General features: G+C 42.7%; 1 protein-coding gene across 2 annotated transcripts in view; it reads right to left on the bottom strand.

The window, feature by feature from the left end:
* The window catches only part of AMBRA1 (autophagy and beclin 1 regulator 1), a 126,103-nt gene extending 101,674 nt beyond the window's left edge, over nucleotides 1–24,429 (bottom strand). Inside the window, exons 1-8 of one of the 2 annotated variants that reach the window (XM_063158985.1) lie at nucleotides 24,365–24,429; nucleotides 13,491–13,746; nucleotides 13,184–13,242; nucleotides 12,264–12,447; nucleotides 11,431–11,603; nucleotides 10,594–10,660; nucleotides 9,861–10,007; nucleotides 8,548–8,702 (exon numbers count right to left, since the gene is read on the bottom strand). In XM_063158985.1, the coding sequence (XP_063015055.1) occupies nucleotides 8,548–8,702; nucleotides 9,861–10,007; nucleotides 10,594–10,660; nucleotides 11,431–11,603; nucleotides 12,264–12,447; nucleotides 13,184–13,242; nucleotides 13,491–13,625 (920 nt within the window). In that variant the 5' untranslated portion in view covers nucleotides 13,626–13,746; nucleotides 24,365–24,429. Of the gene's footprint in view, nucleotides 1–8,547; nucleotides 10,008–10,593; nucleotides 10,661–11,430; nucleotides 11,604–12,263; nucleotides 12,448–13,183; nucleotides 13,243–13,490; nucleotides 13,747–24,364 lie in introns of both variants that reach the window. The other variant, XM_063158984.1, reaches the window with a different exon arrangement.
* Nucleotides 24,430–26,325: the final 1,896 nt, after the last annotated feature.

The following is a 26,325-nucleotide window of genomic DNA, read 5'->3' as shown; positions in this document are numbered from 1 at the left end:
TCTTGGCAAAAACCAAAACCAAATTGAAACTTAGACACTGTTTTAATGTGACTTATCTGAAGCCAGACTATAAGCTCTAAAAATCACAGCTAGATAGTTTAAGCATATCACAGACCTCCATTAATCATAAGCTGAGCATCATCCCCTAGACAGAATACAATCACACGAACTCAAGACACACAGGTAAAAGAACAGAAACAGGAGCAATTGTACCTGGTCAAGTGAGCCTGTCTGGACATGCTGCCACCCTGCAGCAGCTGGATCAGGTGGCTGCAGGGAAAGTATGAGCAGACAACAGAGGAGACAGACACCCTAACAAAGGATGGCTTTCAAGAGCAGGAAGCTATTCACACTTCTTCCCTCTCTGCAGGAAAGTTGAGAACTGATATGTTTTATGGTATCCTCAAATAGCTATCTGTTTGAAGTCAGCTGTCTTTAAACTTCTGAGCAATGTGTGTTTATTTAAGATCTTTGGTCTACAGTCCTCTAATATGCATTCCTCAAAAAAACAAACAACCCCCCCAAAAAACCTGCCCAAAACAACAACAATCAACACTCACCCACCCAAATAACAAAAACAAACAAACCCCCCCAACCCAATAAAAATCCCATACATACACACACAAAACAATCACCAAAAAAGCCCCAAACTCCACCCAACTCTAGATGTCAACAGAAGCAAAAATAATAGCCAGTTTGGAAGCATATACCTCTTCTATTCTCACTAAAACATCACTTTAATTCAAATTCAGTAAGCTTCTTTGCTGCCACACTGCACAGGTGAAACTCCAGAACAGTTCCCATAGAAAAGACATTTGTAGGGAAAGATGCTTCTATTATCTGGAGATTGCAGAAGAACAAACTTTACCCATTTCTTTTATAGGTAAACTTCTCATTGCTGTGCCTGGACTAAGAAGAGGGGTGGAATAAGGGCAGTGGTTCAAATGGGAAAATATTATGAAGGCATTTGAGAAGGAGTCCTTTTATACCTGCATTTTACACCTTTATAGTTTGCAAGTTAAGCTGCTACAAAAGGAACACAGGGAAATTAATTTATTTTAGTCTGCTACAGTCATTGCTGCATATTTAAATTCAGGCCAAGAAAAAGAAAAAAAAAAGCAGCTTAAGCCTTTCTGCAAGTTTGGCAGAGGCTGCAGGTACATATCCAGCCTCCTAGAGCACCAGGGGAAACTCAGCAGCAGAGAGTGACCTCCATCAGTTACTGCAAGAAGGGAAAGCACAAGGCATCATCCTTCTTGCCCACCTACTCTCAGTGAAGAAGAATAGGGCTCTAGCAACCTTACATTATTCTTAAATCAGGAAACTAGCAAAGGCAGGGGAAGGAATATTTGTGCAAGAAAACAGGCACTTCTTTCACTTGTTTTTCCACGTAACTAGCAGCATACTAAAGAGCCCAAACTTTTAGAACTTCAGTAAAAGAGTCTGTCCTGCCCACACAGAGACAGTAGGCTTAGTCTGGGGAAAAACCACAAAGCTGGAAGGGTGACTGTAATTACCCAGAGCTCACAAAGGCATCAACTGACCATTTAGATACCATGGCAGCTTCTCCTATAGTTCAGGCTATGTTTACAGTCTCATGATAAAATGAATTTGTATTTTCCAGTTGTTGTTAAGGCCAAACAAACAATATACACCAAGTTTGTCCACAGCCTGCACATCTCACACATAAACAATGCTAATTATCATGTTTGAATGCTCATGTCACCTTCAGACTATCATTTCACTTTATGCTCACAACAGACAACAAATTAGGTCTTTGTTCACTCTAACATGTCCTGGCTAACGTTTACAGAAATCATTCCCATATCACACAGTTCTGGCTTTCTCTCCTCAAGCACATCTTCCCAAGCACAAACCCAAATCTCTTCTCTCTGCTGGCAAATCAATTTATAATTTCTATTTACCCCAATACTCTCACTAACTGCTGAGATATTACTTATCTCTGTCACCACCATTTTCAAGAACAGTAACAAAGCATCTTTGGAATTATTTCTTACCAAGTCTGATAGCAGCCCAGCATAAACTCTTCCAAAACTATCAGAGTGCACATGGAGCCTACTAGGCTTGTCAGAAAAATCCTTCTTTCCACAGCACCAGTAAGGTCTACACACCATAACTTTAAACAAAATACTGAGTCAAACTACAAATGGCAGGACACAAGGCTAGCAAGGTTCCCACAACTAATGGGTCTGAACAAAAAGAGTCAAGAAAATTATGTTGGGTATGTCTAGATTTAGCACAGGCCACATTCCCACAGATGTGCAGTCTGAGCCAGTCTCTTCTCCACAGCTCAGGTGTGCCCTTCTGCTTAAGCCTCCCTTTCTCCCTTTCTCTGTGAGCTCAACACCACTGCCACAATATATATTAATAACTTGAATAAGCAAGCCACAACTGCTGTAAGCAATTAGGAAAAAATTAGCAACTACAAAGATTTTGAAAAATAAGGAATGGAACAAAAGGCAGAATACACTAGGTATGTGTTCTGTCTTCACCATAAGAGACATTTGTAGCTTTATATAAGGTAATTCCCCCCTGTTTTAGTTTCTGTCCCCCAAAAAGTAAAGTGAGTAGCACTACCCTCCTCTCTGATTTTGATGAGAAATGTCAGTCACAGAACTGTCTTCCCAGGCAATTCTGTATCCATGGCAGGGGACAAGGAAGTGTTCTGGTTGTTTAGTTGTTAAAGCAAGGATATGAGTGACATACTCCCTGTCATTCAGCACTTTGCACAGTGAGAAAGTTACCAGAACTCAGTACATGCAGAGATCCGATCAGCCTTGGTCATTTACACCAAAAACCAGAACTGCACATAAGAAGCTCAGGCTCCACCAGCATGAACTCAGAAAAAAAAGCTGCAAAAGTGACTGTAGTCTTTTCCATTTCATACACAGCACTGATCACTGGTGGGCAGGAATGGGGTTGCTCCTACCCTGTCAATCTACTTCAACAATTGACTGGTCTCAATTCGATCACAAGTGAGCACTGTGTCTACAGCTTTGAGCAGGAAGAGGCATCCCCTCAAGGCATTGAGCAAACCATACCCATTTGCACTAGGAAAAAAACCAAATCCAACACAAAAAATCCCCAAACACACTCTTTGCCTTATGGAAAAGCTCCAAAATCCAGGTAATAGCTCAAGGCATACTTGAAGAAGAGAATAAACAGAGCCCTCCAACCAACATCTGCCAAGCAATTCTCCAGAAAACAAGCTCCATATTACAAAAGTCCTCCGAGGAGGTGAACAGCCATTAAAATGAAAACAAAACCTTTGAGAAGGGAGACTCCAAAGACAGGCTTGGTAGGCAGTAAGCAAGAAGTCCAGACGAAATCTACAAGACTGCCGAGGTCTCTTAGAGCTCTAACTCATGAGCATTTACATATCAGATCCCTAGATCCACATCTGTCTTTTTCAAACCTTTACAAAAGCCAAAAGGATAAGCTCCTCTCTTGTTTGCATTCTGTAACAGAGCCATTTCCCGTCTGGATCCCCGCATTTACGCCTTTCTCCAAACACTAAAGAACTTGCAATTGTATGGTAACTACAGAGATAAGCTGTCGTTTGGGAATGGGGAAGGTCCCCAAGCTACCCTTAGTACAAGAACTTGGAAACTTTCAGGTTAGGAAAGGAGACAGAAAGGAGCAGAAGCAACATTACCCCCTTGTGGCAGAAAAAGTAACATGGAAATAAGGTCAGAAATTCAAAAGGGAACAGACTAGGTGTTTCTCTTCATAGTTGCTGTAAGGAGAATATGCTGCCAGAAGGTGATCAGCACTGAGGAGATGAGCTGCAGTCACTGTACTACATGTGGCCGGGTTCACATCACACTGCAGGAACAAGGCAGGAGGGACCAGATTCCTCAAACAAGACCTGACAAAATGAGAGACGCAGATTTGTCCCTGGACCCTGGTACGTGGTTCCAGGGAAGATGGTTTCACATGTCACTTGTGCACAGTGCATCCAACAGACTAAAATACAGCAAAGCCTTGGGTAAGCTGTGCCAACTTCAACAGGTCAAATATTTGCACAGTACAGTGGCCTCTGCCTTTCATACCCTCACAAACAAACTAAAGGAATTTATACAAGGGTCCTCAGACAAGAATTTCCCCACTTCACACACGCTCACTACTTTCTGCCTGTATGCATGACAAAAGTGTCACTCAGGATGGTTCAAAAGACGTTTCAGATTTTTAGGTAACTTCAATAATGTATCTTGTCTGTCAAACTAAATAGGTGAGGCCAGGTGAAAACATTACGTATTTATAAAATGCAGGCACAGAATTACTCATACCACAGCCTACAGAATTTGACCTCTGGAATGAGTGCAGTTGAGTGGTTAGAGAAGTTTAACATAATTGCCAGACAAAGCTTCTTCATGGAAGAATAAGGATAATAAGCATTTCCTTGTGAAACTTAAGTTTCATGCAAACCTGCCTGACAATAGAACAGGGCAGACCTTTCATTTGCAGTAATGTACTCAAATCTCTAGACAAAATAAACAGGTAAACCATATAAAAATTGTCCTCCCATGTATTACAAGCAGCTAAATCTATAGAGAACAATTTTCCTCTTCCTTCTTTTCCCCAACTGTAGGAACTGTTTCACTGAATAAGGTTTGAAATATGTTAGCAGGGACACACATCACTACTTGCTCCTTGCATCCAGAACTCAATAACAAAAATTAATTTATAACCTAATTATTTTCCTTTTTTTTTCATAAAAAACCCACATTAATTCCGCAGATGTCACTTGTGTCATACTAAAATAGCCAAAGAGAAAATCTGAATCAGTTTTATTAGCCAGCATTGCACCATACCTAGCATTAACTGCTGAATTAGTACATATTTCAGCAGAGATCACTGCTAGGTTCTGTGTATCACTGTCTTAAGAAAGTGGCACCAGCTCCTCTCAAACAAGCAGCTGACTAGAAGAATCCTCTTTCATTCCCCTTTCAACTTTTCATTATCAACCTGAATTGACCCACAAAGCAACAATGGCTTTAAGTACTTAGAGGATCGTTTCCCTCACTGAGATTACAGTATTAATACAAGACCTCCTCAACCCATTTTTAAATTAACTGGTAGTTATAAAAAAGTTAAACTAGCTAACATCTGTTGCTCAGTTATCCTTCCTTCATCCACATCTTTCCAACAGCTTCTATGACCAATTTTATGCAGCACATTTCACATGGCAACTTCAGAGATTTCTGGGATTCTTTTCACTTCGATGTTAAAAGTGAGGCAAAGACATCCAGAGGGGAAAACTCCCTACATTTGAATTAATGAGATCAGGAGAAACTCAGAAAAGCTGAAGCTCAGTCTCACAAACTTGTGCTTAACCTAGACCATAAACCTTTCCCAAATTCATGCCTCACCAGCACGGCTTCAAAAAGCACACAGCTCAATGCCACACTGCTTTCAGGCCAGGCTGAATGTGATGGGATTCCTTGTATTGCTGAGGCCCCCAGTGACATGCTTCTCCTAACAGAAGTGCCAGAGCTGTTAGTGAGGAATAGTGCCATTACATGCTTATTAATGGTTTTGTGATTTGTCCAAGATAATTAGCCTAGGACCATCAGAAAGAGCAGAATTCTCTCCTTACCCAGGTGACATAGTTGCATCAACAGAATTCAAAGAATAGCCTTCACTAAACTACCCTCTTAACTTAACTGACCCTCAATGGCAATGTTTCCCAGAAAGCTATTTCTTTACTAGGAAGGTCATGTCAGGGAAGGAATCCTGCCCATGGACTGGGAATGAGAACATACACAGTTTCAAGATACAATATTGAGCAATAGAGCTCAATTGCCCAATGAGGACATCTAATGGAGAGACAAAGAAGAACAGAATTATAAAACAGGTTATGAGCACATCTTGGATTCCAACACTAAGAATTAACCAGACTGATAGGCACAAAATTACATTGATTGGAAGTGTGTATACAGTTACCACTTCTACCCTCAGAAGTGGGTAGAAGCCTTTGAAGGCTTATCCTCTCCCTTGTATTTCATCAGCACTTTCAGCATTACATAGCTTGTATCTCAGGACCCTCAGACCCCATCTTTGCATGCTTCTGTAGCTCCAAAGGTTAAAAGACATTTGGGACTCTGCTGTGTAGAACTGGTTTCAGCACTTCCCACTGTGAAAGCATGCCCTAGGTCTTGGGAGACATGAAGGCTTGGTACGAGATGCTCACTCTATGCAAAATTTAGGCAAGTGGGTGCTTGGTGACTTATTAATAAATTCACAGGATATTCTGAGTTGGAAAGGAACCACAAGGATGATCAAGCCCAACTCTTAAGTAAACAGCCTGTATGGGGATTGAACCCACAACCTTGGTGCTATTAGCACCATGCTCTAACCCAACTGAGCTAATCTCATCTCCCATGTTCTATAAAGAAAAATATAAACAGCTAATTTGAGAATGGCAGAAAATTACACCTGCAGGATAGAGCTATTCTGCATGCAGGGTTCCTTTTAAGGGAAAAGATTTCATAAAGCCCCAAGCCCACCCAATGTGTTTAACAAGAAAGGAAATAAAGTTTTACTTCAAGGAAATTGCCACAAGGATTTAATACCAGACTACCCATTGCTTCCAGCTTGTTGCTTCAGAACTCTACACAAAACCTTAACTTCAGTTAGAAGGGAAGCTGAAACCCCTGCAGTGCCTGTTCTTTAGAAGGCCTGATAACAGAAGCAGGAGATTGGGAAAACAAAAGAGTCCCTAGGAGATTCTCAACAACCTCTGCCAGAAAGGTTTCACTAAAGGTTTCATCTTACAGGAATTCCTCTGGAATTAAGCTCATGCATCAAAATACCACTCCAAATCAGAAGCCTCGGCAAAAAGCACCTGTTTGCTCAGCTGATCAGGCAGGCAAATAACCCTTCATAAATGCTGCAGCCACTGGAGCAGGCAGCAGCAATCACCATGGATGACAGGCAAAGTGACCCAGAGATTTAGTCATAGGACTCTCCTTAGACTCCTGCAGCCTGGGGTGGATCAATTATATGCCTCAGGACATTTTAAAATTACAGTTACCACAGAAAAGATCCTATCTACATATCCCACTACATCTCATTGTCCAAACACGTGCCAAGTGCCCAATCAATAAGAAGGTTATTTGCCCTGTTATTTCTGACACTACAGTGACTCATCCCAGTAAACGAGACACAGTGGAGATGACATAAGTATGTACCATATTTCCAAAGAAAGATAATGCAAGACTTACTCAAGTGCCATTTAAAAGCTAAATTTGTCAGCTCCTTCTTACTCTTATGCCCTTCAATAGGAGAAAAGAGGATACCTGACTTAAATTAACAGTAGGTAAGTTCAGGCCCAAAAAGTAGCTCCCATGTAATCAGCTTGAGACTCTCATTATGGCAGGCTATTAAAAAAAAAAGCAAAAACTGGGGCAAGGATTTAGAAACTGATTAATAATTTTATGACCACCACCACTTATTTGCTATGCAACGACAGCAACAAGAAAGGCAGTCACTGTTCCAGCCTCAGCATAATCAGCTTATCTGCAGGACAGAGGAAAGAATTCCCTTTCCTCAAGCACTCCTGTGTACAAAGCCTTCTTAGTTAGTTACATCTGCATCCAACCTGGAAATTTTGCTTTTCTACACTCAAAGCATCTGTTTCAGAGAAACAGAAAGACTGAACCTTTCCTCTGGTGAGAGCACAAACCACTTGACAGAGAAAATGTGAAACTGAAACCCAGTGTGGAAACCCCATTCAAAGTACCAATGTAGCTGTATCATCGACACAAGCCAGTGAAGACCCCTGACACAAAGGATAGGTCTTTCCTGACACAAGTTCAATTTAGCTTATCCAGTTTCTTGTATCATATCTGAAGCAGAAGAAAAATATCCTTCAAAAAAAAAAGAATCACCTAAAAAAGAACACAGCAAAGCCTAAAATTTTCAGTGATCAGCATGTCTCCAACCAGCTCAGGTCAATGGGAGCCACTTTAAAAACTAACCTCTCTTACCAGCAGCAAACCAACTGCATATACCCAAACCACTGACAAAGGGCTTTTGACTTTTTTCCCCTCTGGGGAACTCTAAGGAAATTATTGTTAACCCTTTTACCTTAACAACTTACTCATGCCCAGTTTTCCATGCCAACCCTGGGCAGATTCTCCAGCATAGCACGTGATGACAGGGTGTGTGACAGGGAACACAAAGGACAGCATTAACATATCCTGAGTTTCCATGCTTCTGCAGGGTCTCGGAAACACCAGGAACACAGTTCACCCCAGATATGTGCTAAAAGAGCCCATCCTTTTGTCTGTCTGTACTACCATTGAGAGGTCCAGTCTCCGCCCTTACAATATTCAGAACTTATTTGCAACATGACAATGGCAGCTATGAACACATCAACACCAACATCTCTACTTTCGTCTACATGAACAGCACATGGCCGTATGAGAAAAGATTTTTAATTCTGAAAATGTTGAAAAACCTCAGACTAGATGGGAAAGGTTTAAGAAAAAATAGAGGAGGAAGGGCAAGCATGTATCTTACCTCCTGAGTGAATCCTCCTCTGAGCTTTCCTCAGGCATTTCCTGGTTTAAGGCCTCCTGTGATACATTCCCAGGTCTGCTTGAAGCCGACTGGCTGTAAACTCTTTCCCAGTGCCCCGTCTCCTGGTTAAAGACCACTCCCACGGTCCTCTCCTCCTGCGGGGTGGAAGAGCTGCCCAGCTGCAGTCTGCTAGAGGCAGGAGCTCTGCCCTCGGTTCTCTCTGCAGGCTGCACCTGGCTGGTATTTGGAGGCACACCCTCAAATGTGCTTTGGACCTGCCCTGGTGTGTAGCTAGGCGTGCTTCTTTCCCAGCGCAGCGTGTCATTGTTAAAGGTCAGCAGGTTATGACAAGCACGACAGCGGTTCAGGTGACCCCGGGACAAATTGGAACTGTTTTCACTGCTTTGTGGAGTCTGCTGATGGGAGGGACCGGGTCGATCAGGCTCAATGTTGTTGTTGAGCATTTCTTGAGCCTGCTGCGACTGGCTGGGCTCCCCACCAATCCCCTGATCTAACTCCTGAAGCCGGTCATATTCCAGGAAGAATCGCCTCAAATCACACTGGAGCTCATTACGAATGCTGGCCTGATTGCTCGGGCCAGCACTACTACCACTGTTCACCTCAGCCCCTGTGGCCAGAAAGCCCCTCCCTTCTGTTGCAGAGGTATAGACTGAAGCCTGGGAACCTCCCTCCTGCTGTCTGAGCACGGACAGCAAGCTCACGGAGGAGGCACTGGTCCTAGGGGGAGGCATGGCTTCCAGCTCGGACCGAGAGCTCATGTTCAGCACTGTCCTGGACCAGTCAGACCCACCCAAGCCTGAAGCCATCTCTCTCGCAGACTGTTGGTACCGGGACTGGTGGCCTGCCAAGGACCCGCTGAGGGACCGCCGCGTGGGGCCCAGGCTAAGGTTGCGCAGGGTGTTGCCAGCAGTGCTGCTCTGAACTGTGCTGAAAGCAGAGGGCCTGTTAAGTATCCCCTGCTCCTCCTGCGCTACGGATGCCTGCTCTGGGGGTTGATAAGGCTCTGTCTGCACAGAGGAGAAGGAAGTGCCAGTGGCCCCAGAAGACGTGGAGGGTGCGTTTTCCTGGTGTGGGAAGAGAGAAGAAGGAAGTCTTGCACTAGAGCATCGGCTGCAAAGGCACAACATCCCCAGGTGCTGGCAGCACTCTGCTGCGGGATAGCTGACTCGCTCCCGGAGCCTGTTATAGACAGATGCCCTTGTGTTCTCACTGGCTGGAGGCGGAGGTGGTGGTGGTGGAGGCGGTGGAGGGGATGGGGTAGCAGAGTCTTGAACACTGTTTTGCTCTCCCACCTGTATGCCAGAGGAGCGGGAGGACAACATATGCAGGAAGTTGTGGAGGAGGGGTGTGCGCCTCACAGGCTGAGATGGAAGGATAGCACGCTGACGATAATGCGGCATCTCTGTGCTGTCCACGGAGATTTCCACTTCCTCATCGCTCTGCAGAAGGAAACAGGCAAAGTTCAGTCACCTCAAGGCAAAATCCTATACTTCCAAATAAACGGCAGAAAGTCAGCTACCAGCCTAGACAGATGAAAGGATGTGATAAATCCCTTCCTAAAGGCCTTGACTTGGAGGAAATTAGTTGAAATGATTTCTCAGTTCATTTTATGGATCTAGACAACCTCTTCCTACAGCTCAGTGAGCTTTCACAATACACTGCTCATGCAAACAGAAGTATCAGTGTCTCAGAGTCAAAAGCTGAGGGAAGAATTGTTAATACCTCAAATAGCTTCAAATCCAAAAGAACATCACAACTGAAAGAACAGGACCACTGAGACCTCTTCCCACCATTAGTCAGACAGAGAGGGCAAAACAAACACATTTTGGAAAGCATTTTATTAGCCATGCACATAAGAACATGTTACGTTGTTACTGTATCACCAAACAAGGTGAGACAGAACTCAGCTTAAAAAGACTTCAGGTTTTCAGAAAAACACAAGTCTGCTTAGAAACAGACTAGGGCTAAAGTACATAGAGCACCTTTTAACTAGCCAGTCAATACAAGCCCTGACATTCCCCTTACCTGCTGGTTAGAAGGATTAACTATTGCTGTGAGCAAGTAGTGTCCCAAGGGATCAAACCGTACCAGCCTAAAACAAAAGAAGTGCCAGAATATCAATCACGAGTTCACATTCCACATTGACACAAGAAGCTGAACACAGCAGGGAAGAAAATCCCACATGACATGTTTGCAGTGAGAATATTACTATATTATCACCATATTTTTATGAGGGACAGAGTTTACGCATTAAGAAGAACAAAATGTACCTATCTAGCTGAAGACTGCAGTTATTTTATAGTCCACAGCAACACTACGCCAAAGTTAAAAGCTGGATGTAAGTACTGCTGTATCAATTGAAATAGCCAGAAATTTTAAAGGAATACAAGTGTTTAGATTACAAAATGCAATTGGTACAAAGGGAGAGATTAACGAGCCTTGATGCCACATCTTTATCTTATTTTAAATTGCTCAAAAGCAGCCATTAGGTTTCCAGCAATGCAGTTTCCTCTACAAGTGTGCTAAATAGCTCAGCATTTTGTTCCAGCAGTTCCTGGGTTTTCTCATCCTTATGGCTGACCAGTTTAATTACTAAGCTTACAATTCAACAGGAAGTAGATTCTGGATATTTAATGGACACATGCCATATTACAAATATGAACAACCAAGCTGATCTATGAATTTCAATTGCTTTTCTTTCTGCCCACAGAACTGGTTTTCTACCAGCTGAATCAAGGAGCTGCAAGCAACACTTTACTACCCGACTGCACAGGGTGTAGCATCGCACAAGAACCTGACACACTTTCTAAACCTGACCATTTTTCACACACAAGGTGTTTTCACCCAGAAGCAGGAGCTCACCTGACCCGCTCCATTTCACTGGCTGTTTTCACCACTGCAAAAGGCTCCCGACGACTCCAGTCCCAGAAATGTATCTCATTGGCAGTGGCAATCAGCAAGAGCTGAGCCGTAGGATGAAAAGCAAGTGATGCAATGGCATTGTTGCTGTCTGTGAACCAGCTCTCACTTCCACCCTAGAGTGAGGAGACAACAACCACAAGCAGTTTGTCACAAAGTTTGCTATCATTAAGTTTCCATGTACTTGCCATGAGTCCCAGCCTGCCTAAAGCATCGCAAGTGAGGCGCTCCCTTGGCAACAACAGCTGTTCCTATACAAGGTCTGTGCCAGTCTAAAATGTAATGCTACTTGCAACAATGACCACAGATGTATTTTTGTAGGTAAGTGTCACAAGCAGCCTGTAAAAATCCTTCATTAAAAACAAAACAAACAAGCCCATGTGTTTTGTCTCTGTGCCATTTACCAAACTAGGTAGAGCAGCAGCTTCTCTAATGAACAGTTCAGATGGGCTCAGTGGAATAACAAACAGCATGTCTCTCACAAAGGCTAAACAGGCACCTTGCACAATGTTCTCCAGAATTACCTGTACCACTGCAATCAATAAAACTGGTGCTGCTAAGAAGCATGACCAACCTGGCAGGACTGAATGAAGGAGCTGTCACCTCCTCTCTAGAGAGAAGAGGATGGCTATGGTCTGTTCTATGCTTTTACACACAGGTCTCAGAAAAGCTTCCAAACAGCTCTCTTACCAGGTAACATTTGGAAAACAAACTCAGCCAAAAAAAATCACCACCCACCAAATATCAAAGGAACATATGTTTCAGAAAAGACTTACATGTAAATCCCAAATTCTGACCTCCCCGTCCAGGCATCCTGAAGCAATGAGGCCTGGGATGGTGGGATGGAAGGTGACACACCAGGGAGTGCGGCGATGTCCAACCAAGGAATGAACACACTTGCCCGTTTTCACCTCTGTGATGTAGATGTTGTGGTTCACATGTGTGGAGGCCATTAGGGTCCTGGGAATGCAGAAGGTATGACAAATATGAGCATGAGAAGAAATCAGCAAAATTAGACCATAGTTAACTTCATCTCAACAGGGTCTGTTCACACTTAACCCAGCAGCTCTCCCACACAGAGCTCAAAGGGTAAGAGGCTACTGTTGCACCAATGTCACAAAGCTTTCTGAGCCAGATTTCAGGGTCCATGCAAACATGAGCTCATCTGAATCTGCAAGCACAAACTTGACCTTGAACGTCAGAGTGAACACGCAGCTCAGAAGGCACTCCTGACTAACAGTCTGGGGCAAATAAATATTCCCAACTCTCCACACTGTCTCAACCCCTGTCAAATCAAGTGATACTATGAGAGATCCCACCTCCATTTCTGCTTCCAATAGACACATCATCCTGCTCTGTTCTTTATTCCTAGATATCCCAGTGAATGTGTCACATCATTTGGGCACGTTGTATTAAAATATCCTTTACTCCCTTTAGTTTCTTATGAAATCCCATGGTGTCTGCACAGATCCTTTTTCCTTACAATTTTGTATCACCTGGGTACCTCAGAAATTAAGCACCAACTATGCTCGAAGCTGTGAGATTTGGAAGGTGCACACATTCCATCCATGAGTGTCAGGAACCAGAAGTTTCATTCGGCTGCTCAGGACTGGACAACTCAATGGGCACCAGCCTCCATCACTTTTGTAAGTGTAGGGAGACTGCTGAAACAGGGAATGAACTAGGAGTTAATTACCTGTCTGGACTAAACGCCAGCAAGAAGGTGGAGCGTGGACTGTCTGGTAACTCAACTTTCTGAAAAAGCCAACAAAGCAGGAAGTGTTGCAAGAGTCATATGATAATAGTTTAACTGTAAGCCACACAGACAACAAGGGGAACCCGCTGCAGGAACATATCTAGTATCACATCACTGCAGGAACTGAACAGAGCCAGAGAGCATATCAACTGTAACACATCAAAGGTATAATCACAAGACAATTTATTTCAAATCCCTGCCCCCATTCCCCCATTCCAAGCTATGCAGCTCTATCCCACAACCTTACCTTGCCCTCCCATTTCATCCATCGGGTTTTATCCTCCACCAGCTCCTGCAGAAGCCGCTGAGCACCCAAGGCTTGGGTGCCCCGTTCCCTACCCCAAAGGATGCGGACAGCATTCTTCTCTGGGACAACCTTCATGGCTCTCAGCTGCCAACAGCACGCCTGCTACTGAGAGGAGACACCAGCACGTTCCAGATGACAACCACCACCAAGCTACAAATAAGCTATCCACATTTCAGTTGTTTATCTTCATGGAAACCTAAAAAGATAAGAGACTGATAAGGAAGGCAGCTTTTACCTCAATTACCCCGATGAAGTAAAAGCTTGCAATCCCAAAAATACTAGATTTGAGAGACACATCTTTCTTCTTACACAGCCTTTGCTACCTGCTTCCATTATCAAGGCCCCACTTTGACGTTTCTGCAGCCAAAGATTACTTTGAAAGCATCCAGTTCATCCCTTGTACATGTGCCCTAGCCCCACTACACATATGGAGAATTAAAAATTTCCCTTCCAATTCTTCTCCTTCCCTTCATCTCTTGCTGTATATAATAAGGGAAAAAAGATTTATGAAGATACAGTCTTTACACCTTGAAGATTTAGGTCCTATCTGGGAAGGGTGTCTGAAAGCCAGAGGAACAGTATTACCAAACTGACAATATGACACAAGAATCTTCCAGGAACTACTCAAATTTCAGTAACAGGTCTAACTCTAAAGGTCAGACAACTGACAGATCTCAAGTCCAAATTATTTCCAACTCCATCAACAGCTTAAAAATATTAAAATAATGATGTATGGGACAGCTCTACCAAGATTATTCCATTGTCTGCACATCACCCTTCAAAATCTGCATTGCTCTTAGAACAGCAGTTCACCCAAGTAATGCATGCTGGCAAAGAATAATGCTTTTGGAACACTTTGATCTGCAAAGGAAAGCTTTAATATCCACTGTCTACAAAATAATAATAAAAAAAAGCTAAATAAAGAAAAGAAAAAAATAATATAGTGACTCTAATAACAACCAAGTCACACAGCTTTTCAGTGGTGTCATATGATGGAGTACCACAAAAATGCTACTCCCTTCTGATCCCAGCAGAGTGTGCAAACTACTGTGCCATCTCTTGATAACATGAAGATCTAAAGAGAAACCCTACTCAGTTGATGTTGTACTGAACAGAACCATCAATATTCAATAGAGAAGGAAATAGCCATTTTAAAAAACAAAACAAAAAAAAAAACACATAAAGAAGAAAAAAGGTTCATGTGTACAAGAGACAAATCGTTAAATGACAGAACTCAGAATGGGCAGTAGCAATATTTTCTTTCCTCCCACTTTCCCTAAAAAAAACTCTCCTGAACAGATTATTTAAGACAGCTGCAGCTTATGGAGAGGAGCTGTCTAAAGATAAGCCAGGAAAATTACTTCCAAAAAAGCACACCAGTTTTCATTTGTAGAAGCAAAATAAAGAGTACTGAAGTAATTAACAAATAAAGGCATCCACCTTCCTAGAAAATAAATGCTCCAGAGTGAATTTTGAGCTAGCTGCAAATTCCCTGATGCTTAATGTGAACAGCATGGGGATTTTAGAAAAGCTGAACTTCATGATACACAATAAGCCTTCTTTTGAGAATCTATGAAAGTTAACCAAACACCAGGTAGGAATTATTCTGCAAAATCAAAGCCTTACTGGAAAGCAACACAAAAACAAAATATATCATACTGCATGAGAGTTCTTAAAAATAACTGTACAGATTTTAAAAAGCCCATATCCAAAAAAGCTAGAAGGATAACTGGAATAGATACATCCAAAAGCACAATATAATACAGGAATCCCTATACTAAAAATCTTCTTTAGCTAAATGCTGATAAATCCTGATCCAGATTCTGCAAACAGCCCTAGGCACCCCTGTTCAGAAGTGACAAGATTCAGATGGTGAGCAGAATGGAGGAGAAAGACAGCTCAGAACAATACAGGCAACAAAAAGTCTGCTTTTCAGAAGGAAACTGTACATCTAGTTTAACTCTTAATCTAGTAAAAGTAAGAAAACAGTAGTTGAATATTTTATATGGGTGTATTCAATGAATTTGGACTACAATGACCCAAGAATAAACATATAAGCAGGACACCAATGGAAGACTGGTCCTGCAGCTGGAATAAGCTGGAAGTTCAAAAAGATTTAAACTTTGGAACAGCCTTTCGATAGCAGTAAAGGACAAACCACATAACTTGAGATCATGGAAATGTATAAGCAGGAAAACAATCACTCATGAGAAAGAACAAGCTCGGACAACCCAGCAACATTTCAGTCCTATCAGAACTAATGTTCCCTAAAGTACAATTGCAACAAGGAAAACAAGAGGTTTAACAATTGACTTTATTTATGCCATGGACAAGCTTACATATTATAAAATAAATGGGGAGATAACTCCTACAACTGCAGTCAGTGAAATTCTAGCATTCTCCTTACTGAAGGACCAAGTCATCTCCACTATATAAAACCAAGTACATACCTTAAGACAGCTTATCTAAATCTCTGCATGTGTGTCCTAATTTATTCAACTAATCTGCCTATACCAAACACTTCATATGTGAGCCTGAGCATTTAACTTCACATTTTTCCCTCAGCGACCGTACCTCGTTTTTTCAGCTTCTTCTGACTCATGTCTTTATTCCATTTTAAAAGCAAACAAAGGAAACACCCAGGGCTCTAACCCTTCACAGTATCCTGCTAACCTGCTCAACATTTTTAAAAGCTGGGATCTCTCCAGAAAACACTGAATGTATCCTTCGTGAGTAACGCGCAGATTCCAGCGTTACCTCGGATCCCTTCAGGGGCCAAACTTTATCCTTTTTCTGAGTGAGCCTGAACACAGTAACTGCTCCTCTGCCGGGTGACACATTCAGCAACATTTCAGAAGGCAAAGAAACTCAGAGCCTTCAAATGCAGAAACAGATGTAGTGTAGCATTGGCAATGCAGTGAACACTGCTAGTATCTTTGCTCGTTTTAGCAGGAAGACTTTAACCTTTCTATTGGATTAAGCGTTCAGCTTCAGTTTGTTTTGGTGTGGGGTTTTTGTTTTTTGTTTTTCCTTTAGTTTTTTGGTTTGTGTAGGGGTTTTTTGTGAGGGTGTTAAAGGAGCCAGTTTTTTCTCTAACCTAGTAAAGATACCCATCAACTCTGAACATTTTGCTCAAATATAAGCTGAATAATGACAGCATGCTATTAAATATCATTAGCAGATAAACCATTGAAGTACCAACTGTATTTACAGCCACTCATTAGCCATCTGACTAACAAAGTCAAAATTAAATGCAGAGAGTTTGAAAATACTTCTTGGGACTCAGCATAAATAAAACTTGCAGCTCACTGGATCAAACCTGTTCAGGTGAGTGGTGGACTGATTCAGTAGCAGCATCTATTACAAATACCCACAACTATCATAACTGATAAACAGCTGACCACCTAAAGAGGGATTGGGGTTGTGTTCTCTTCTTGTTGTTGAGTTTGTTTAGTTTTGTTTACTTGTTTTTGGTGGGGAGGGAGTGAGGGAGATTTAGATGGTTGATTTAATCAGGATGACTGAAAGTGTCCAACAACTGCAAGATCAGCTGATACCCTGAATGTGATGCAGATGACCACAAAAAATTCTGAAAATGGAGAATCAAGAAATTTTTCTGTGATCAGCAACTTTCTTTCCTTAAGAGTTTTCTCCCTTCAGGGCATTTCAGGACAACATGCTGGGCTGTTTACAGTATTGGAAAGAGCATTACACAGCCCAAACCCAAGCCTTTTACTCGCTCCGTGCCAGCCATCCTTGAAGAAGCCTGAAGAATTCCCAATATTAGAGTAATGCAGGCTTACTTTACAGATGTTGAAGCTCCAAAAAACCAAAGTGAAGCTGCAAATTGGTAATACTTTGTAGTGGTACATGACCCCCTGAAAACACTGACAGAAAGGTAGGGAGAGAAGAGGAATAAAAAGAAGCACATTCAATTTACCATATAAAAAGGATGTCAAGATATTTTATGCATTATGCAATGGCTCACCATTCCAGTTCAAAACTTCAGCACTTTAAAGAGATGATTGTTCTGTTTCCTAATGTGCCCCTTCCCCATCTCTGTTGCAATTAATTTTGTGGAGATTCTGGTACCACCATGCTGGGAGCACAGCTGGCTTTGATACAAAGATGAATATTGCAATACTACCTTCAAGTTATTCCACTCTTCATGGGGAAAAATGTTAGTTCATGTGGCCTTCAGCTCTCAGACTAACCTATTACCACTGCAAAGAACTTTGTGGTTGTGTGCTGAGCCCAACACTAAAAGCCTTTCCTAATGCATGTGCACAGAGTCAGTGTAAACAGCTACATCAGTGTTTAAAAAGGGGAAAAAATAAAGCTGCAATCAGTAAATGATATTTACAATGGGAGATGTATCCAGAAGAAACAAATGTCCAAATAATTTCAGACAATTTTGCTGCCCAAAGAGACCTCATGTGATGAATGAAGAAAGAGGCAATATGAAATGAAATATTAAAGCTGTCACTGACTTTGTAATCTGGGTTCCAGAGACAGAATGCATTTATAAGACTCCCTGTAAGAGACCAGGGGGAGAAAAAGCACATGCCAGTAGTTCTGGTCTCCAAGTCCCTTTGTCAGTTTGAAGACTTCCATAACATATTGACTGTAAAAGAGCCATGATCCACACACAGCTGATGGACCTGGGCTGTATACTTTTTATTAAAACTACATGCATGGGGAAAAAAAAGGACTCAAAACACAACAAAAGCAAAACTGTGGTGAACAATGAGGCATATCACTGTCCTGCAAAACCACAAGCCAGCCTGCCTCTAGAAAAGAAGAGGAAACAGATTATTGCACTCAACTCACCCAGTTCTGGCCAGGTGCCTACCTATCTTGTAAGCCAGAGTTACCTCTGTTTTCAAAATGTCTGTTCTGAAGAAGCATGTCCAGCCCTAACAATGCCACTGCAGTTATTCCAAATTAAGTGCAGCATCTCAGGCTTTAACACCAGCAACATACTAAAAATTTCAAGAGAACTGTTTATTGCATTTAATAAATGCTAGTATTTTAAGTTTCATTTAATAAATATTAGCAATAATTCAGCATTCCCACTATTGCACACGTGGGTGGGTTCTCCAAGAGCAATCAGATCATCAGACAGGCATGAAAAGAGTGTATGCAGCACTACAGCCCAAATGCTTTATCCTTGCTGACAGTGATCCTAATGAAGGCTGCAGTCACAAGACAGGCTATTTCCTCTGAGGATTTTCTACAAGTCAGTTCCCCTTGTATTTTACACAGCTTAATTTTGAAGCAAACTGCCTTACCAAGACCCCTTGTGCTCTTCAGAAGTTCAAAAGAGCAAAAAGTGCCCACTGAAAACAGCCAAATATCATCTTGCCAAAGACTATGAACTACACAGCCCCTCCTTTTGCAGGCACTTCATTGATAAAACAATAAAATCTGCTTCTGACACCCAGACAGCAGATCTCCAAGAACAAACCAGATGCCTAGGACACAATTTGGAATATAAAGAAGCAATCACACAGCTCCAGGGACTTTCTAGTTCCCTTCTTTGTTTGCAATCTGTGTTTCCCTCCCTTCTGCAATATGGAGATTTTGAGGCCATCACTTTCCTAAACTGCATGAAACTGTATCATGTAAGAAGCCCTGCAACAAACACTACACCAGACAGAAGACCTGACTTATACCTGCAGTTTTATTAAAAATACTGATTCAATCCATATCAAATGTCATGCCATCCCCACTAACCCTTTTTGTGTCTCCGCCTGAAAAACTGAGCAAAACTTAAAAAAATGTTTATGTAAAACCAAAACTAAAAAGCTGATTTGCCCTCTTTGCATTGCATCAACTCAGCTTAACAAACAAGACAACTCAAGGAGTCCTAGTTTGGTAAATCCCAGTTTGCCAGTAGCAACGGCATGTGAACAATGCTGTAACAACAACAAAATCAGTAAAAAATAGGTGACATGACTCATATCCCAAATAGTAGCATGGGTCAAAACATAAGTATTGGAAGAACAGGACTATGTCCATTCTTAAAAGACAGGGCCATAAGAATTTCTGGCAATATATCTAATTAGCTATATATGTCTAAATTTACTTCAAACAACATTTGATTTGTCTTCCCTTAACTCCATTGTGGTAGTTCCAGATGAACCTTGAGACTGTTTATAGACGTATTAACTCTTCTTGGGTTAAAAACAAACAAACAAAAACCAAAATAAACAGAAAACCCAACCCCAAACACCAGAAAACATTTTGCATACAGCAAACTTCAAGATAGCTTGTAGTAATATCTAAATGAACAAAAATTTAAAATAAAGTTACATTGGACTAGAATCTTTAAACAAGATTAACCCACAAACAAAAGCAGTCTATGGATGAGTAACAACAACTATCTTAAGCATGATTAATCAAAACAAAAAAAGACCCTAAACTCTAACTCATTATTTTGTTCTGTTTCTACTTGTGTGCTTGATTATGCTTTAAAAAACAAAAAAGCTGCTGAATTTAAGAATTTAATTAGAACAAGAGTCAGTCTTCAACTAAGTGCCCCTAAACATGGAGAATAAAATACAGTTAGGAGAAGTGAAAGAAGTGATGCAACTATCCAAGAGAACCCAAAACTAATACCATGAAGGCACTTCCATTATATGGTCCCAGTTTTACTCTTCCAAGCTTTTAAATACTCCCCAAAGTATTATAGTGTAAGCTGAAGTTCTTCCTTGATTAAAGCCAGAGAGAGATGGAAAGTAATTCAAAAGCACATTTTCTGTAGATGCAGTAGACACACTGCTCTAAATTGCACTCACTGCAATAAGTGTTGACACATAAAACAGGATTCCTAAAGAAAAATAACTTGTCTTAGTGCTTCGTGATTGAAAAATTCAATGCTGTGTTTTAAACTGCAACTGCAAACAGCTCAGGAAATTCAATTACATTACAAAGATGTCAACAGTACTTTGTCATTTCAAGATCCTGTATGACTGCAACAAGTAACTAATTGCCATTAGAATCTTAGTTTGTTTTTCCAGTCTGGATTAAACGAGCTAAATACACATGAAAGAACTTTTCAGACAAAAGACGTACATTAAAATTCTGGCTATGTACAGCAAAATGATGAAGACATGGAAGAGAAACTTGCAGATCTCAGCTCCTAAAGGTCAGAAAATGAATAGTAAATATAAAAAGGGAAGTAATAATAACAAAAAATGTAAGTGATCACCCATGTCTGGAGTCTGACAGTTTCATTTACCAAAGAGAATATGGAGCACTTTCATAACTATTATTACAACTTCCACATAAACTTAATGAATTCTTGAGAAGAGAGATATTAGTTTCAGTCCAGAAGATAGGAAGAGAATAAATATGATTTCACAAAGCTGTAAGGTAAGTCAAGCAGCAGAACTGAGATCTGGAAGATTAAGAGTTGGTTTCCACAATTCCATACTCAAACCATAGCATCTTTTGTTAAGTACTATACACAGCAGGAAATGAGGGAAAGAGAGAAGAAAAAGCCAGAGCAATAGAGAGACAGAGCAATACAGAATTCAGATTAACCCCCTAAAAAACTATTCTCATTTAGATAGGAAGGCAAAGGAATTCTCAATTCAAAATCCCATGATTTACATTAATAGTCACATCAAGGTTCTTCCCGCTCAAGGGCCACAGCCAGGTGCCCCCAAGTGACATCACACATTCCACAGTAATGTGGGACTGCCAACACTGCAGAGCAGCACAAGCAGCATCACATACCCCCAAGGTAAAGACAAAGTGTTTTATGCTGCACTTAAGGCACGTGCACCTCATCCAAGTAATAAAGAGCAACTGGAAGCAAGAACATGTTTTAGAAAATACAGGTAATATAATTTTTTGCTCACGTGGAGATACAGTAACAAGACAAAAAGCAAAAATTATCCACATAGAAGCTGAAGTCTTCACACAAAGATGTATCAGAATTACAGAAGAGGTGGGAGACAATGAAGATTTAGACTCTGAACAAAGAAACACAGCCAATTCTTGGCACTCTTGCCCTTCTTGGCCTCAGACTGGGTCTGTGGGAGAATTATAAAGGGAGGGGGAAAATTGTCCAAAACATGAGTCAGAGACTCCTCTCAGCAATCCTGCACTGCCCAAGGTGAAGAATTAGTACCACATACCAGGAAGAAGGAAGCAGGAATCACTCTGCAAGGACAACCCAAAACCCCTCACTGGGAGCATGGGGAGTGGAGCTGGGCGAGCACATGGATTGAGATGATGCTCTCCACACTCCAGCCTCACACCTCATCATCCCGTTCAACAAACAGTTTACAAAAACTGGAGACAACAAACAGCTACCAGACAACAATCCCAGTCAGAATTCCTAACAACTAAGTCCTGAGATGCAGACAAGTATTGCTTCCTCTGGGACAGGAAAGCAGATCTCCTCTTGTTTCAAGCAACCCAATCAATTTGTCTTTCATTAGGCAACTCCCATATCCTGCAATAACTTTCCAGTAAGATATTTCTAATATTAATCCTCTTCCACTGCATATCACATCGTCATTCATTTTTGCAAAACAAAATTCTTCTGCCCTTACCTTACTAATATTTTGTTTCTATTACCCTCCTTGCTAGGATAGCACAGGGCTACTCACACAAAACACACAAGGTAGCTATTATCATGCACTATGCCCTGTATCAGGCTCCCAGAAACCCAAGAAGGGAAAAAAAGTGCTGTTTGCATTAAATAAATAAATATTTATAAGCATTTATATATATATTTATTTATACAAATATAAATATAAATAAATAAGTAAATATTCACACCACCAACAACTCTGCAAGACCCATGAGTTCTGTCAGTTTGCTAATCACGGCATAAAAGATTAGTACTAGAGTTTATTTCCAGAAGTTTCTTTAAAAAATCATTATTCAAATGCCAAACTTCTGGCAGAGGGATAGCAGCAGACTGGATCACTCTGTGCCTTCTTTAGAACTGGTTGTTACAGCTGCATTCAAGTTAGAAGTGCTGCTCGGAAAATGGGAAAGTAGGAAACAACCAAACAAGAATCCAGAGGGTCAGTTATGACTCAGAAAAGGGCAAAAGAAAGAAAACTGAGAAGAAGCTGTCAGCAAAGTAAACATTCATCAGAAACTCCCAGCAACTCAATCTGAAAAGGCATGTCCAGACATTTGGATCCAAATACATTCTTCATTCCAAGCATCAGGAAAAATATAAATGCTAGTGGACAGCCCTACTCATTAAGAGCCACACTGCCACAAAAAACCCCCATACTTATTTGTGACCATCAAAATAGAAATGGACCAATTTTTTAAAACAAAATTACCCAGAGAAGCACCAGATGTGGACTCCAGCACCAGCACATAAGCTACACTGAAGATTTATGAATGTTAGGAAAGGCATTACAACAGCCCTTCAGAACACAAGCAAGGGTTTTTAATTTAGCAGAGAATTTCAGGTCCTGTTGCCTGCATCACCCATAAAGCATTCAAATCTGCATGGATTTAACCTCATACTACATTCTGAAAACCGACCCAACAACAAACTTAAGGGACCAGTAATGGACTGGCAATAAGTGCACATTACCAGCGGGTCATTCTTAGGTCCCTTTTTAACATTCCCATCAGCAATTTGAAAGAGGATGGGAGTGGCAAAGGCAAAAGAAGCCAGATGACATTTGCAGAGGACACCGAGCTGGGTGGAGCAGTAAACAAGGACAAATATAGAAAAACATACTGGGTTTTTAAATAAAGACCAAAGAGCACTTCATACAGAGGAGAAAACAGAGCAGCACTGAGCACTGACCATATTTACAGACTTCACATTCATACAACCTATCCTCATGAAGACAGGCTTGCATCTAGATAACAATTCTTGAACCTGTCTATCACCACAGAACAATACTCAAAAGTGTGTACTGAGAAAAGCTACTCATAACCACCTACAGGATCTCTTTTAGATGAAATCCTATTTAGTACAGGAAACATTGCTTTCCAAAGGCAGTTGAACGCATGGTATTGAGAGGATCACAAGTAATCAAAAAAAACACTACAAGAACACTCCAGAAATTTGTGTGTTGTCAGGAAAAATATGGGAGATGACAACAAAAAACGTTCCCATAGCCGGTGAATTAGCTGAGTTCCTTTCCTCACAAGACAAGGCGTAACCAGAGGCACACCTGAATGCATTTTATGCCAAACACTACTTTCACAAGCAAGTGTTCTGCAACACACCATGAAAAACAGGAGAGATAGAGCAGACAACGCTTGCCGCACATTTTATTTGGGTAAGGTTGGAAAACACCAACAACGATAAAAAACATCTCCAAGCAACAGCCCCAGAACGCAACTGGACCGAGCCCGACCACGGGCCCGGCCGGTGCCGCGGGGACAGCGAGCGGGGCACGGCCGGCGAAGCACCAGGCACCCGAGCTGGGACAGAAAACCCGGCTGAGGCGCGCTCAGGAGGGCGGCAGCGGGGCACGGGCCGCTCGCCGGGACCGGGACGCTCTCCCGGGGCTCCCGTCCCCGCCGGCCGGCGGGAGGCAGCGCCGCGGGTTTCGCCCTCCCGCCGCGGCGCCCGGCCCGGAGCAGCGCGCCGGCCTCCCCGCTCCCCCCAGCGTAAGGCCGCGAGCCCGCAACTCCCGTACAGAGGCCCCGGCAGCGACTCCCGCCTCCCTCCCGACCGCGTTCCACCGGCCGCGGCCTCACACGGATCGGTACCGCCGCCTTCCGGGGCGCCGCCGCGGGCCGGCCGCGCCCGCCCGGGAGCGGCGGCGCGGCCTCGGCGCGGGGCCGGCGGCGCGCGTAGGCCCGGAGCGTACCTGCAGCGGCGGGGCCGGAGCGGGGCCGGGCCGGCCGGGCGGAGCGGCCCCACGGTCGGTCGTCGCCGCCGCCGCGCCGAGCTCCGGCCAGGCGGGCCAGCCGAGCGCCGAGCGGGGCCCAACGGCGGCGGCGCCGAGCGCGGGAGCAAGGCCCGAGCAGCCGAGGCTAGAACGCCGCCAGGCAGCGCCAGCCGAGCGACGAGGTCTTCCACCGCCGCCCGGGGGCGACGGAGGGCAGGCGAGAGCAGTCGAGCCCCGAGAACTGCGGGGCAGCGCCCCAGCCCAGAATTAAAATCTGCATAATTTAGCTTAGAGAGGTGTGGGATACTGGAAAAATGCTCTTAACAGACGAATGTAAACTAACACGTACAACAGTCAGACTCTATAAAACAGATTGGAAGTTACTATCCTAGATTTCCAAGATAAGGGTGGTCCAAACTTAAGAGGAGAAATGGGTGATCATGTCTCCACAAACGCCCGGGACTGCAGGAACCGGCCCGGTGCCGGAGCAGTGGCCCTGGAGGTCTCCAGGGTGTCGCAGAACCCAAACAGTTCGAGTTCCTGAATTTCAGGGGAGGATGTAGCAGGCGGATGGGAAGGCTGTACCTTCCCAATACCTCAGGCAATGGGGAAAGAAAGAGGGCAGCGTGCAGTCGGTAATTTAGGATAAAAGGAGGCTGCGTCCTCCAAAACCCTGAGAGACCCCGCGGGGGCGTGGCCCAGTGAGCTCTCTCCTTTTATTCAAATAAAAGAAATAAAGTTGCTGGACTCCTCTATCGCCTTTGTGGAAACTGGCTTTTCACAGCGTGATTTTCTGTATAAATCAAATCACAAATCTCAAGGCAGTTTGCAGAAAATAATTTTTTTTTCACATTTTTTTCAGCCTTGAGAAGAGAAGGCTTCTGGATGACCTAAGTGCTGCCTTCCTGTACTTGAAGGGAACTTAGAGGAAAGATGGGGAAGACCAGATTTACACGAGTGTGTAGTGACAGGACAAAGGGGAAGGGCTTTAAATTGACAGAAAGTAGGTTTAGATTAGATAGTAGAGAAAACTCTTTACTGTGAGGGTGGTGAGGCACAGGAATACTTGTCAGGTTGTCCAGGGAAGCTATGAATTCTCCATTCCTGAAGTGTTCAAGGACAGGTTGGATGGAGGGAGCTCTGAGCAACTTGGCCCCATGAGGGAAAATAAAAAAGTCCTTTCTGAGGGAAAAGAAAAAGTCTAGGTGAATGGTTTTGAAGGAAGCTGCTTAGGAGTATGTGGTGGAAACTGCTCCCTACATTTCCTGAGTGAAGAGAAGGGTACTGACATCTGACTCAGGTAAGAATTGTGCTCAGTGGATTGGCTTTGTCTAGTGTGGTCTGATGCAGTTCTTGCCCAAACTGACGAGCAGTGAGATCAGTTTTGAGATTAAACTCTACCACACGTGACAGTGGCTGAAAGAAGACAAAACTGAGCAGCAAATGTGTTCCAGGAAGTGCCTGCACTCTGAGTCTGCTCTGGCCTCAGCACACACTGGGAAGAGCTATTCATAGCGTAAATTGAGAAACTCCAGCTTATCATTAAGTGACAATGTTTGTACCTACACATGTCCAAGTCTCACTTGACCTTACCACCACCCACACAGCTCATTCAGTGTCTGCTGGTGTTTTGGTCTAGTGAACAGTATTTTTAGCACAGACTGTCAGATGAGCCATCAGGCACCATATATGGCAGCAACTCTCACCTTAAAAATGCTTTTCTTAGAAAACAATGCTTGTCTGCTTTTCCCTAGGTAAAAGGAGCAGGAGTTTTGCTGCAGTGAGCAACAGTAGCTCTGGTATAACACCTTGCATAAAGAAAACTGAATTACATCTGAGATCCTTGTACATAACATTTTACAGCCCTCACTGAGGCTTCTGAAAACATCTTGTTTACACATCATCAAGCATGCCTGGTTTTCTGTGAGACACTAAGTGCT

This window comes from Melospiza melodia, chromosome 6 (genome assembly GCF_035770615.1).
Source record: "Melospiza melodia melodia isolate bMelMel2 chromosome 6, bMelMel2.pri, whole genome shotgun sequence".
Classification (NCBI taxonomy): Eukaryota; Metazoa; Chordata; class Aves; order Passeriformes; family Passerellidae; genus Melospiza; species Melospiza melodia.
The sequence above is the reverse complement of the archived record's forward strand: the minus strand, read 5'-3'. Positions and strand labels throughout refer to the sequence as shown.